This window comes from Erinaceus europaeus, chromosome 17 (genome assembly GCF_950295315.1).
Source record: "Erinaceus europaeus chromosome 17, mEriEur2.1, whole genome shotgun sequence".
In the NCBI taxonomy this organism is placed as follows: Eukaryota; Metazoa; Chordata; class Mammalia; order Eulipotyphla; family Erinaceidae; genus Erinaceus; species Erinaceus europaeus.
The window spans coordinates 2440258-2453823 of NC_080178.1; the positions used below are offsets into that span (position 1 = coordinate 2440258).

Consider the following 13566-nt stretch of genomic DNA (forward strand, 5'->3'; position numbering starts at 1 on the left):
CAGCTCCTCGCTATTTGCTGAGCAAGCACCGCCCTTACGGAGCGCGTCCAGCGGAATTTAGGGCCTGTGGCTGCTTCGGCCGTCCTCCGCAGTGGGCGTTTAGGCTGCTCCCACCCCTGGCCTGTGGGCGTGAGGGTGCCAGTGGAGCCTCGAGTCCGCTCCAGACTGGCTGGAGTCCTCACAGGGATCCGTAGGGCTCACCGGGGTGCTGTAGTCCCTCTCTCTGTTCTCGAAGCCCGCCTAACGCTTGCACGAAAAGACCGTCATGCTGGGGCCGGGCAGGGGCACGGTGCCTGGGCACTCTGCACAAGGACCCGGGTTCAGACCGCTGGTCCCCCGTAGCAGAGAGGTTTCGTGAGTGGTGAAGCAATGTTGCAAGTGCTTCTTTCTCCCTCATCCTTCTCGATCTGTCTCTGTCTCTTGGGTGTAAGTTAACAAAATCTAAAAAACTTAAATATAAAAAGGTAGCTAGCACAGTGATTCTGCAGAGAGAGACTCATGCCTGAGGCTCCAGAGTCCCAGGTTCAATCCCCACACCACCATAAGCCACAGCTTGAGCAGGCTTTTGTTTAAAAAATAATAATAAATTTTAAAAAAAGCCCCGGCTCCCCACCTGCAGGGGAGTCGCTTCACGGGCAGTGAAGCAGGTCTGCAGGTGTCTGTCTTTCTCTCCCCCCTCTGTCTTCCCCTCCTCTCTCCATTTCTCTCTGTCCTATCCAACCAACGACATCAACAACAATAAAAACAACAAGGGCAGTGAAAAAGGAAATTATTTTTAAAATGTTCTCTCTAGATTTTATTTAATAGTTCAATAAGTGGTCCAGGAGGTGGCGCAGTGGCTAAGGCACTAGACTTTCAAGCGTGAGGTCCTGAGTTCAATCCCTGGCAGCACATGTACCAGAGTGATGTCTGGTTCTTTCTCTCTCTCCTATCATTCTCATTAATAAATAAAATCTGTTAAAAAATAGTTCAATAAATTTTAACTTATATTTTTACATTTATTTGAGACAGATTGAGAGAGGTAGCGGAGATAGAGGGAAATACACCTGCAGCCCTGCTTCACCACTTGTGAAGCTTCCCCCCTACAGGTGGGGACCTGGGGCTCGAACCCGGGTCCTTGCGCACTGTAGTGTGCGCACTTGACCAGATGTGCCACCGGCCTGGCCCTTAAAATTTTTAAAAATTCAAAGAAAAACGAGGGTCTTTAGGGGCGTCCTCAGAGCAGCTTCCTGCAGTGGGGGCTGTGCACGTGCTCTTGGCCCCGCAGGCGTTGGGCTGGGATGTGGATTTGTGGAAACTGTGCAGCCGGGTATTAATGTCTGCTGGTGTGGATGGAAGGGCCAGGGGGCGCTCAGTGGGGGCTGTGCCTTCTGAGGGTCAGCTCCTGGGGGGCGGCAGAGATGCAGGCAGTGACTCCCCTCCTGTGGAAAACAAGTCGGCCCGACTCCCTGGCACCACACCACAAAGTTCCGCTTTACAGTTTACAAAGTGGTGCCGGGACCGACCACCTTGGCACACGGTGCTGGGGCCGACAGGTTTGGGTCCGCCCTCCGCCTCGGCCCGTGGTGAGAGCCTCTGTTGCGTTGTGTCTCCTAGGAGTATGCCCAGGCGAGGTTCGATGCCTATTTTGAGCAGAAGAGGAAGCTTGGGGTGTGACCACGAGCGCTTCGGCCACTTCATCCCTGGACCACGTGGGGGCGCTGAGCGGCGGGGCCTCTGCTCCGACTACTGTGCCCGCGGCCAGCAGGCTCGACGGCTCACTACTGAGCACAGATGTGTATGATACGAGAGACTGTATTAAAATTGAGTAACGTTTCTTTCATACCTTGTTTACGATTTCACTAGGACTCTGACCCGAGACCGGGAAGCAGAAACATAGCCAATAGTGCAATACCCGTGAACCCGCTCCTCCGAGGGCTGGTCCCGGCCTCCGGGCAGTCCTCGGCGTGCCGGGGAGCACCGTGCCCAAGGCCTGCGGTGACCGTGTGGCAGAGCCGGCCCGGCACGCGGCGAATGTAGCCGTAGATCTGAAAGAGGCCCACCTCCCTGCCCGGCCGCTCCCTCCTGACCAGGACTTAGTGACCCCAGTGGCCTCAGCCCGGACCTGCGGTACCGAGAGGGGCATTGAGCCCTCCCCATCTCTAGCCCTCAGTGTCCCCCGGGTCCCCAACTGGTCACTGGCCAGAAGCACGGCCTGGATGGGGTAGGGCTTGCAGAGAGGACAGCTGTGAATTCCATGTCTAGTCGATGTCTTTGGGAGAAATTCCGTTTTGTTTTTTTACTCAACTCCTAGTTAAATTTTTTTTGTGCATATATTTCTGCCGTCACAGATTGTACTATACACACAATAAACAATTAAAACCTTTCTCAGCTGTCGCCTGTGGTGTCCCGAGTCAGGGAGGGCTGCAGGAGCTTGTCTGCCGGCTGTGGGTCAGCCTATGCCGCCCACGACTCGTCAGTACCCCGAGCCCAGGGAGGGGTTGGGGGCTGCCCCGTTCTGACACCTGACGCTCACCTGTGAAGGGACTCTGCTGTGGGAGGGCTCTGGAGAAGCCGTGTCCGCCCTCCCAGTGCCCGGGCCCCTTGCCTTGCCCAGCTCCTCCCCACCCCTCCTAGTCGGCTCCCACAGAGCCCTGGTGTCCCGCTCCATTGTCCCCAGGTCCACGTGAGCAGGGGCAGACCTGTCCTGTGTCCTCATGGCCCCCCAGCCCCTCACCAGCGCCCAACATCTCCGTGAAGCCGGAGCCCTGGCTCAGTCCAGTTAACAGTGCAGCCTCCAGCGCTGGGAGGGCGGAGTGGTCTGCTCAGCCTTTCTAGTCCCAGGCCCCAGGCGATTCCTGGCCTCCCAGGACCTACAGCCTCTGCTCTAACCGGCCCAGGGCTCCCCTCCGTCCCAGGTACCTCCAGGGTGCCAGGCCAGTTTACACAGCCGATGGGTGGACGACACGGCCTTTGAGCCCCCTTCCAGCCACGAACGAACACGTGCTTGAGCCATCTCTCCCCGCCACCACCCAGCGCTCACCCACGTCTGCCGCAGCCCCTGCCGCAGCCCCCGCCCCAGCCTTCCAGAAGGGACCACGCAGCACACAGCTTCAGCCCCTCCTCTTTATTTCTCTCCTGCCTCGGGCTCTGTCCAGGCGGCTACTCGTCCTCCAGGGCGAAGGTGAAGGGGCTCAGCTTGTAGCCGGAGCCCGAGTAGAACTTGTTCTGAAACTCCACCCTGGGGTGTGAAGGGGGCGTGTGAGGGCGGCCCCAGCCCAGCCCCCCACCCCGGCCGGCCGGCGGGACACCCACCAGTGCAGGCGCAGCGCGTGCAGGAAGGCCGAGAGCCCCTCCATCACCAGCAGGATGGCCACGGTCAGCACCGCGAAGCCGGCGAAGACGGGCACCAGCGCCACGGCCGCCACGCCCAGCCCCAGGTCCAGGCGCAGGCCCACGCGCATCACCATGGCCCACAGCACCTCCGACAGCTCTGCGGGACGGACAGCACAACCGTGGGGACCGGCCCCCCCTCCTCTCCCCTCCCCGGGGCCGCCGCCTTCCCGCCCGCCGCCCCGTCGACTCAGACTCACGGGCGTGCGCCAGGCTCAGGGCCCAGAGGCGCAGGTAGGAGGCCGTGTTGGAGATGCAGCCCAGGCAGAACTCGATGGTGTGGATGGCCTGGTGCATGAGCACCTCGGAGAGCACCAGCTGCGGGAGGAGCCGGGCCAGGGGCGTGAGGACCCTTGGGGGAACCCCTCAACCCGCCCCGTCTGCCCGGCACCCACCTCCTCGGGCTCCCTGGGGCCCTCGGCCTTCTCCTCGTCTCGGTCCGCAGCGTCCAGGAGCTCAGCCTTGTCCTCCTGGAGCAGGGGGACAGTGCCAGGAGCCAGGGCAGCTTGGACCCCCCCCACTCCCCACTGAGCCCCCGCTACCTGCAGTGGGCTGCTGGGCCTCGGGGAGTGGCGCCGGTGCCGCCAGTACAGGAACAGGGGTGTGCCCAGCAGCAGGATGGGCACCACAGCCAAGGCCAGGACCACCAGTACCGTCTGCACCACCTCCTGCAGGGGCGGGCAGCACCGCAGTCAGCGGGGACCCCTCGAGTAGGACCCCAGAAGCCAGCCCCCACTGTGCTGGGTCCTGTGCCTCCCACGCCCATCCCCGTTCCTACATCTGATTCTCACACAGGGACCCTGCAGGTCTGAGTGGACCCCAGCCCACACCCTTCTCTGTCTCAAATAGGCACCCCCCTATTTGTGAAGCAACTCCCCCGCAGGTGGGGAGCCGGGGGCTCGAACCGGGATCCTTATGCCGGTCCTTGCGCGGAATATTTTTTAAAATATTTATTCCCTTTTGTTGCCCGTTTTTTTATTATTTTTTATATTTATTTTCCCTTTTCTTGCCCTTGTTGTTTTTCATTGGTATTATAGTTACTGTTGTTGTTATTGATATCCTTGTTGTTAGGGCAGTGAGACATGGAGAGAGGAGGGGAAGACAGAGAGGGGGAGAGAAAGACAGACACCTGCAGACCTGCTTCACCGCCTGGGAAGCGACTCCCCTGCAGGTGGGGAGCCGGGGCTCAAACAGGGATCCTTACGCCGCTCCTTGCGCTTTGCGCCAAGTGAGCTTAGCCCGCTGCACTACCGCCCGACTCCCTTTTTTATTATTATTATTATTGGATAAAGACAGAGAGGAATTGGGAGGGGGAGATCGGGACACAGACACCGGCAGCCCTGCTTCACCACTCGTGAAGCTTCCCCCCTGCAGGTGGGACCATGGGCTTGAACCCAGGTCCTGTGCCCTGCAATGTACTTAACCAGGTGCACCACCACCACCTGCCCCCCAATTTATGAAAATTAAGTAAAAGATCCTACAGACCCAGGGCCGGGTGATAGCACACCTGGTGGAGCGCACATGTTACAGGGCACAAGGACCCGGGTTCAAGCCCCCAGTCCCCATCTGAAGGGGGAAAGCCTTGCGAGTGGTGAAGCAGGGCTGCAGGTGTCTCTCTGTCTCCCTCTCCCCCTCCCCTCTCGATTTCTAACTGTCTCCACTAACTAAAGATAAGTTTTCTTAATTATTTTTTAAAAATCCCAAACCCTACAGGTCCCAGGGGCGTGGGCAGGGCGCGCCCACCTGGCCCGAGAAGAGCGGCGGGTTGGCGGGGCTGCTGCTGAACAGGAACATGTTGATGAAGTGGATGAGGATGCTGGGGGCCCGGGCGGCGGCGGCCGAGGAGACGCACAGCCACTTGAAGACGACGAGGAAGACCAAGTAGCCGAAGAGGCCGAGCAGAAACACCAGCTCAGGCAGCGTCTCCAGCAGCAGGCGGTGGCACTGGCCGAAATGCCTGTGGGCAGGGGCAGCGGTGGGCTGGGGGGAGGGAGGTCACTGGGACGCCCCGCCTCGGGCCCGCGACCCCCTTCCCCGCCTGGGCGCTCACACGTGGTTGAAGACCCCCAGGAACACCCCGAAGGTCATGTGGGTGACGCCCAAGATGACGGACATCTTCATCTTGAAAGAGTTGAGGAAGCTCAGATGGTTGACGGCCAGGCTCCAGATCTGGGGGGACGGCAGGGGGGGGGTGTCACGTGGCCCCATCAGCTTGTTGGGGGGGTACCCGGCCACAGGCTGAGCCTCCCGCATCCCCACTCCCCTCTGCAGGACGCCGGGACTCACGGGGTCGATGCCAAAGGGGTAGGGCCCCAGGAAGACGCCGGTGGTGTTGGGGACCAGCATGAGGAGGGGGTTCTGTGCCAGGAACTCATCACTGCGGCGACAGGTGGCTCCGTCAGGCGCGGGGAGGGGCGCGGGGCCCGGGGGGAGGGAGGGACGGAGGGAGGTGTGGGGGTCTCACCTCCAGCCGGACTGGTTGGCCATGGCCGCCACGCTCCAGCCCGAGGGGAAGATGGTCATGGCGCGGCTGAAGCACTCGTTGTAGACAAAGCCAGTGTAGACGGAAAACAGACCCATGAGCAGCAGAAGGTAGCGGCCCCCGAAGAAGGTACGCCAGATCTGGGCGGCAGGGCTGTGAGGGCAGGGCAGGGCAGGGCGGCCAGGCCCAGGCAGCCAGGGGCTCCCGCCACCCCTCGGGGCGCCCCCACCTCTCTCTGCATCCCCGGGAGACCCCGTACCCTGCCAGGGCTTCTACACCCCACCTCATTCAGGGCCCTGCACCCTACTAGGGCCCCTGCGCCTCACCAGGCAGCCACTTCATTCTGTTTTTTGTAGTCTTTTATTTTGGGTAGACACAGACGTTAAGAGGGAAGCGGGGGATACAGAAGGAGAAAGAGAGGGCCAGGCGGGGCAGCACAGCGGGTTAAGTGCACACAGTAGAAAGCACAAGGACACACGCGAGGATGTCAGTTTGAGGCCCCGGGTTCCCCACCTGTAGGGGGGGGTCACTTCATAAGGCATGAAGCCAGTCTGTAGGAGTCTTTCTCCCTCCCTTTTTAAAAATTTTATTTATTTTTAAATATTTATTTATTTCCTTTTGTTGCCCTTGTTGTTTTACTGTTATAGTTATTATTGTTGTTATTGCTGTCGTTGTTGTTGGACAGGACAGAGAGAAATGGAGAGAGGAGGGGAAGACAGAGAGGGGGAGAGAAAGACAGACACCTGCAGACCTGCTTCACCGCCTGTGAAGCGACCCCCCTGCAGGTGGGGACCCGGGGGCTCGAATTGGGATTCTCTCTCCCTTTCTATCTCCCTCTCCTCTCTCAACTTCTCTCTGTCCTTTCCAATTAAAAAAAAAAAAAAAAGGCCGTGTTCCAGGAGGTGGCACAATGGATAAAGTGTTGGATTCTCAAGCATGAGGTCCCAAGTTCAATCCTCGGAAGCACATGTACCAGAGTAATAACTCGTCCTCTCTCTCCTCCTACTTTTTCATTAATAATAATAATAATAAAAATCTTAAAAAAAAAAAAAAAAAACACCAGAAGCAGTGGATTCATACTGTCAGCACCAAGCCTGAGGAACTGGAGACAAAAAGAAAGAGAAAAAGAGAGACACCTGCAGACCTGCCTCACCCTGCAGGTGGGGGCCAGGGTCTTGAACCCAGATCCTTACATACTGTAATGTGTGCACTTAACCAGGTGTGCCACCACCTGGTCGGTCCCTGCCCCCACTGCATTCTGTTCCCCACCTGCACCCCTGCACCCCTGGGGATGCCCCTGTCCCCGCCAGGCAGCCCCACCTCGTTTTGTGCGGCCTTCACGGCCGGCCGGTTCTCGGCCAGCACCATGGCCAGCGCGAAGAGGAACATGAGCAGCCCGTGGCCCACGTCGCCGAACATGACGGCGAACAGGAAGGGGAAGGTGATTATGGTGTAGGGCGCTGTGGGCACAGGGCGGTGGGGTCAGCCCGGGGCCGGGGCGGCCAGGCCATGCCGGCCCTCTGTGGTCTCCGACGCCTGGCCTGGCCTGAGCTCCGCCCCATTGGCACAATGGCACCCACAGAGCCCCAGACTGATCCTGCGGTGTCACCGTGCCAGTGCCAGGGACAGCGGACGATTCCGTGGCGTCTCTCCCTCACCCCCCACCCCCTGGCACCCCGCGCCAGGCCGCCTCACCGGGGTTGACCTCCTGGTAGCGGCCCACACCGTAGGCGTCCACGATGCCTTGAAAGCCAGCCGTGAAGCGGCTGGTGCGGATGAGGGTGGGCGGCATGTCCCGGCTGGGGATGCAGTGGACCACGGGGCTCACGCCCTCCTCCATCTGGGGCCGGACAGGACAGACAGACGGACACGCACACAGATGAGGTGATGACAGAGCCCTGCACGGCCCCCCCCCCACCAAGCGTGACTGGACACGGGAGATGTGAGGCCCCCCCCTTTCTGTGAAACAGCGATGGATGGGGACCGGAGTTGGGGGGGGGGGCTAACCCAGCTGAGGGCACGCAAGGACCCGGGTTCAAGCCCACCTGCCTACTCGCCAACTACAGGAAGGTAGCTTCACAAGCAGTGAAGCAGGGCTGCAGGTGTCTGTCTCTCCCCCTCTCTCCCTCTCCCTTTCCTCTCAGTGTTTCGAACTGTCCAATAAATTAGAAAAGAAAAAAAAAGGGGTGGTGGTGGTGGAGGAAGGAAGGAAGGACTGCTGGGAGTCATGAATTTGCAGTGCAGACACCAAGCCCCAGAGATAATCCTGATGAGAAAAAAAGAAAAAGAAAAAGAAACGGAAATGGAGACACCCACCCCTGCCTCCTCCAATTTGGGGGGGACCTAGGGGGTGCCTAAGAGGTCTCACGCTCTCCCTAGAGCACCTGCTTCAGTAAGTCCCCAGCGCAGTGCTCCCTGCCGCCCCCCCCAGCCCCCTCTCCACAGATGAGCACCCCGGCCCCCTCCACACCCTCCATCAATGCCCGGGGTGGAAGCCACTTTCCAGCCGTCTCTGTGTCCCCGGGCGTGGTGAGGCCTTCCCTCCCTCCTGGCCCCCAGTGGAGGCGCAGGGGTCCTGGGCTCACCGAGCTATTCCGCAGCGCCTCCTGCAGGCGGGGGAGGTCCCGCGTGGCGCACCAGCCCTCGGCAATGAGGCACTTGTGCGTGGCACTCACGCTGCACTGGTTGAGGGCCAGGTACACGGCCTTGACCTTGCGCACCTGCACCTGCCAGGTGGGGAGCAGCCGCTGCACACGCGCCAGCACCTGGCTCAGGAAGAGCTCGGTCTCCCGCAGGACCTGTGGGCACGGGGGTGTCAGAGGCGGGTGGCCTCGGGGGTCCAGCTCCGGACAGCCATCGGGGCCCAGGCCCAGGCGCCCACCTCCCGAAGCTCCAGGCTCTGCTGCTGCAGCTGCTCCAGGGCCACACGCCGGGCCGCCTCCTCCTCCGGGAACGGGAAGACATGGCAGTGGAAGCTGGCGGGGCGGGCGGAGGGGCTCAGCCAGGCCGGAGGGGCGTGAGGGGGCTGTGAGGGGGCCGTGCGGGGGGCCGGGGCTCACCAGTCCGTGATCTTGTGGACCTTCCTCCCGATCTGCTCGCCCCAGTAGGAGATGAGGAAGGTCATCCACATGGCAGGCTCGCCCTGCGGAAGCCGGGTTGTGACCCCGAGTCCCCCCGCCCCGCGGCACCCCCCCAGACCCCCACCCCGCTCACCGTCACCGGGTCCTCCAGCTGCCGCTCTGTCTCCCGGAAACTGGCGATGAGGAAGCCGCGGCAGGCCCTCCACAGCAGGCGCTCCAGGGCAGCCGCCTTGCCAGGCTCCACCGCACCCGCCACGAAGCTGGGGGACAGGCCGGGCTGGGGACCTCGGACACCCCCACCCCGCCGCCCACCTGCCCGCCCTGCCCCCGGCCGCCCCCGCTTACTTGACCCGCAGGTCGCGGTGAGGCGTCCCCGGCGGCTGGAGCAGGGGTGTCAGGTCCGAGGGTCCGTCCATCGGGGTGGCAGCCAGCTGGGAGCCAGGAGCGCGGTAGGTAGGCCCAGGCCGGTGGTGCCTGCACCCTCCTGCCCCCCCACCCCACCCGGCCGTCCCGGGGGTCCGCTCACCAGGGGTCCGTGGCCGTGGCCGTGGCCCAGCACGGCGGCGTGGAGCTGCAGCTGGTGGAGCTGTGCCCGCAGCGCCTGGTGGTTGCCCCGCACGCCGCGCAACTCCTGGGCCAGGCGCTCCGTCTCCTCCTGGATGTGCAGCAGGTCCCGGGGAGGCGGTGCTGGCAACGCCCCCTCAGGCCGGGGCAGGGGCAGCCCGGCCCGCCGCACCTCCTCCTGCAGGAAGGCTGAGCCGGAGGCCAAGGGTCAGGGGGTCCTGAGCCCCCCCACCCCTCCAGGGGACTGGGCTGAAGATTCCCCAGAGCAACAGCAGCGGGCAGGAGTGGCACTCGGGCTCAGCACACACGGCCGTGGCCTTGGGAGCAGGAAATGGTTCAAGTGCCAGCAGACAGCTCACCTAGGCAGACACCTGCTTGGCCTCGTGACAGACTCGGGTTCGAGCCCCCGAAACACCATGCGGGAGACCTACAGCATGGGGGAGCTCGGTGCTGTGCAATCTCTGCCCCCACCCTCTCTCTGAAAAAGTCAACCCGGAGCAGTGAATGCGGAGAAGAAAAAGAAAAACTCATGCCCAGGCCCTGGTGTGGAAGGCTAGGTCTCTTCAAGTCTGGGCCTGGCCGAGGCCCCAGCAAACTCAGCTCAAAGCAGACACACAGCCGCCTCCTCTGTGGAAACCTGGTGCAAGGGGTGCTGACTTTCTTCTTTTTTTTTTTTTTTTAATTTATTTATTTATTCCCTTTTGTTGCCCTTGTTTTATTGTTATTGATGTCATTGTTGTTGGATAGGACAGAGAGAAATGGAGAGAGAAGGGGAAGACAGAGAGAGGGAGAGAAAGACAGACACCTGCAGACCTGCTTCACCGCCTGGGAAGCGACTCCCCTGCAGGTGGGGAGCCGGGGGCTCGAACCCGGATCCTTACGCCGGTCCTTGTGCTTTGCGCCACCTGTGCTTAACCCGCTGAGCCACCGCCCGACTCCCGGGGGTGCCGACTTTCTTCCAGACCACCGAGCTTGATGGCCGCCCCCCACTCCAGAAGGCCAGCCCGGACTGGGGGTCTGAGGCCAACTCACTGAAGGTCTTCTCCAGCTCCTCGCAGCGCCGGACGTCCGCCACAAAGCGTCTCTGGAAGGCGCTGACGGAAGCATTGAGCTGTGGCGGCCAAGGGAAGGAGTCAGCGCTCAGGAGAGGGGCTGAACAAGTCCCAGGCCAGACTCCAGAGCGCCCCACCCGGGAGGGGTTCACACTCACGTCTCGGAACTCCACGAGGCCCAGCTCGCCCAGCTGGCTCACGCAGGCGTAGGCAGAGGCCGTGGGCAGGAAGAGCTGCGCCAGCACCACCTCCTCGCTGCGGAACATGGAGCCCATGTCCTGCGGGGCTGGGGCGGGGCGGGGCGGGGGTCGGCATGGCCTGAGAAGTCGCCCCCAGTGAGAACCCTGCAGGTCCGCGGACTCTGTCCAGCTGCTCCTGCTACACCCTCTGACAGACAGGGAAACCCACCGACCGAGGCCCGGAAAGACTCAGGCTCCTACCCAAGCCCCTGCCCCCACCCCCAGTCCCCTGGCGACACTGGCTCTTGCCAGGCCTGGCCTTTGCTCCGTCTGTCCCCTGTGACCTGGCCAGAGACTGTCCTGGGGCCCCAGGCCAAGGGCCACCTCCAGCCACTGCCTTGTCCCAGAGGGCCGGGGCCGGGCCTGTCCCCTCAGGCGGCTTGTCACCAACCTCTCCTAGGGGTGTGTGTGTGTGTGTGTGTGTGTGTGTGTGTGTGTAGCTGAAGGAGTGGGGTCTCCACAGCACCCCTGGGAGGCTCAGCGAGGGCAGAGAGCACTGGATGTGGGGGCGCTGATGGGGAGAGCTCCCTAGTGCCCTGGGCCCCTAGCGGGTCTGCAGCCCGGGACCATGGGAAGCAATGAAAGTGAAAGTGAAAGTCGGGCGGTCGTGCAGCGGGTTAAGTGCATATCACAAAGCACAAGGACCGGCGTAAGGATCCCGGTTCGAGCCCCCGGCTCCCCACCTGCAGGGGAGTCGCTTCCCAGGCGGTGAAGCAGGTCTGCAGGTGTCTATCTTTCTCTCCCCCTCTCTGTCTTCCCCTCCTCTCTCCATTTCTTTCTGTCCTACCCAACAACGACGACAGCAATAACAGCAATGGCAACAAAAGGGAATAAATAAATAAATAAAAAAGTGTTGAGGGTTTACCAACATTAAAAAAAAAAGAGGGAGTCGGGCGGTGGCGCAGCGGGTTAAGCGCAGGTGGCGCATAAGGATCCCGGTTCGAGCCCCCGGCTCCCCACCTGCAGGGGAGTCGCTTCCCAGGCGGTGAAGCAGGTCTGCAGGTGTCTGTCTTTCTCTCCCCCTCTCTGTCTTCCCCTCCTCTCTCCATTTCTCTCTGTCCTATCCAATAATGACAACAATAACTACAACAATAAAACAAGAAGGGCAACAAAAAAGAATAAATAAATAAATATTTTAAAGAAAGAAAGTGAAAGCAGAGGAAGCGCTGGGCCAGCCTTGCTCATGCTCAGCCCCGGGCGGGGGGGTGGGGGGCAGCCTACAGGGCCCAGGGCCCCCACTCCCCCCCCCCACTCAGTTTGCAGGGCTCCGAGGTTGGGATGAGGGCGGGGGCAGGCCCCGCCTCCTGCCTGGGCCTGCGGGGCAGCTCACTTCCTCCCTTGGGTCTGATTCACTTCACTCCAAACAGGGCCCCGCCACCCTGGCCCAGGCCCAGCCGAGGCGCCGGCAAGGCCCAGAGGCCGTGTCCCCCGAGGCTCCAGGACAGCCAGGGCTCGGCCCCCACACGCTGGCCTGGCTCTGTGACCTTGGGGAGACTCTCACCCTCTCTGAGCTTCCACTTCCTCTTGGGTAAACCGCCTTGGCTGCCCGCGGCAGAGATGAGATCTGGGTGGGGAGGTGACAAAAATAAGCAGGGTCCCCAGTAGCAGCAGCCAAACTGAGGGACGAGTCAGCTGAGATTTGGGGAGACAGCAGCCTCGCATCTTTGGGGCGAGCACCCCTACAGGCTGGGCTGGCCGGATGGGGGCTGTGGGGTCCCGGGGAGACAGCAGCCTGGGTACCCCTGACCGAGGGTCCTCAGGGCTCCCCCAGCCCTCTGCCCCTACAGGTGGGGATGGCAGTCGGGGGCCTGGGTATATGGCCCTTGGGGTCCAGAGCTGTTGGGGCTGGGGGTGCCCTCTGCCCTGGCCCTCAAGGGCTCTGCACCCACCTCACGCCCCCGGGCCCTGACCACCCACCCACATTTGAGGCCAAACGAAAGATCCTCCGGCCTGTGGCCTCTGGGCCCAACTCGGGTCCACTCTCCCTCCTGCTCCTGTGCCTTCCGAGGGCTGGACACCTAGACCCCCTCCTCCAGGAAGCCGGCTGGTGGCTCAGCAGCTGGCCTGCCTCTCCCATTCCGGATGGGTGGGTCCGAGCATGGGATGATGCTGGGAACCCCGAGTGGGGCGGGCCTCAGTCTCCCCATCCGTATAATGGGTCCCTCCCTCCGAGGCGGCTCAGAGCCGGGAGCAGCTGCCGGGAAGAAACCCCATCTTCTTCCTCCTCCGGGACCCATGCACCTAGCTGCAGCCCGCGATCCAGCTCCAAGGGAGGGGTCAGGGCCTCCCTTTCCCGAGGCCGGAAGAAGCGGGGGTGTGGCAGGCAGAGCGCGGGGCTCCGCAGCCCGCAGCCGGGGGTTGGGGCACTCACTCCGGGTGGACCGCGGCGCTGCTCGGCTCGCTGCTCCAGCCTCTGGCTGCGGCCACCGCGCCCACGCAGCCAACTATGCTGGGCGGGCCCAGGACGGCCACGCCCACCGCCAACAGACCCGTCTCTGTGCAGGCCACGCCCACCGCCAGCAGAAAGCACGCCCACCGTGCAGGCCACGCCCACCTCACAGACCAGCCCCTGGGCAGGCCACGCCCACCGCCAGCAGAAAGCACGCCCACCGCGCAGACCAGCCCCTGGGCAGGCCACGCCCACCGCCAGCAGAAAGCACGCCCACCGCGCAGACCAGCCCCTGAGCAGGCCACGCCCACCGCCAGCAGAAAGCACGCCCACCGTGCAGGCGGGCACATAGACCACGCCCACTCCTTGCGGCCCGCCCCCAGCCCTG

The 13566-nt window shown here is 62.3% G+C and overlaps 2 protein-coding genes across 13 annotated transcripts in view; one reads left to right on the top strand and one right to left on the bottom strand.

Annotated features, from left to right (window-relative positions):
- CHKA (choline kinase alpha) overlaps nucleotides 1-2365 on the top strand; it is a 47201-nt gene extending 44836 nt beyond the window's left edge. For all 4 annotated transcript variants that reach the window (XM_060177287.1, XM_060177285.1, XM_060177286.1 and 1 more), the window contains one exon: nucleotides 1597-2365. In XM_060177287.1, the coding sequence (XP_060033270.1) occupies nucleotides 1597-1656 (60 nt within the window). In that variant the 3' untranslated portion in view covers nucleotides 1657-2365. The remainder of the gene's footprint in view (nucleotides 1-1596) is intronic.
- Nucleotides 2366-3091: 726 nt separating this feature from the next.
- On the bottom strand, nucleotides 3092-13252 carry TCIRG1 (T cell immune regulator 1, ATPase H+ transporting V0 subunit a3). 9 transcript variants are annotated; one of them, XM_060175918.1, is made up of 21 exons: nucleotides 13161-13252; nucleotides 12291-12353; nucleotides 10709-10836; nucleotides 10531-10609; nucleotides 9461-9687; nucleotides 9280-9365; nucleotides 9068-9194; nucleotides 8914-8945; nucleotides 8736-8829; nucleotides 8440-8652; nucleotides 7550-7694; nucleotides 7175-7314; nucleotides 5837-5994; nucleotides 5659-5749; nucleotides 5423-5541; nucleotides 5116-5329; nucleotides 3915-4040; nucleotides 3768-3842; nucleotides 3573-3690; nucleotides 3295-3472; nucleotides 3092-3220 (listed from the first exon to the last, which is right to left on the bottom strand). In XM_060175918.1, exons 3-21 carry the CDS (start codon nucleotides 10823-10825, stop codon nucleotides 3142-3144), a joined length of 2418 nt encoding a protein of 805 aa, XP_060031901.1. In that variant the 5' UTR covers nucleotides 10826-10836; nucleotides 12291-12353; nucleotides 13161-13252; the 3' UTR covers nucleotides 3092-3141. The 9 variants fall into 9 exon arrangements, with proteins under 9 accessions (XP_060031901.1, XP_060031896.1, XP_060031898.1 ...); XM_060175913.1 differs by having other exon boundaries at nucleotides 8914-8996; XM_060175915.1 differs by having other exon boundaries at nucleotides 8914-8996; nucleotides 10709-10868; nucleotides 13161-13245.
- Between the last annotated feature and the right edge of the window lie 314 nt (nucleotides 13253-13566).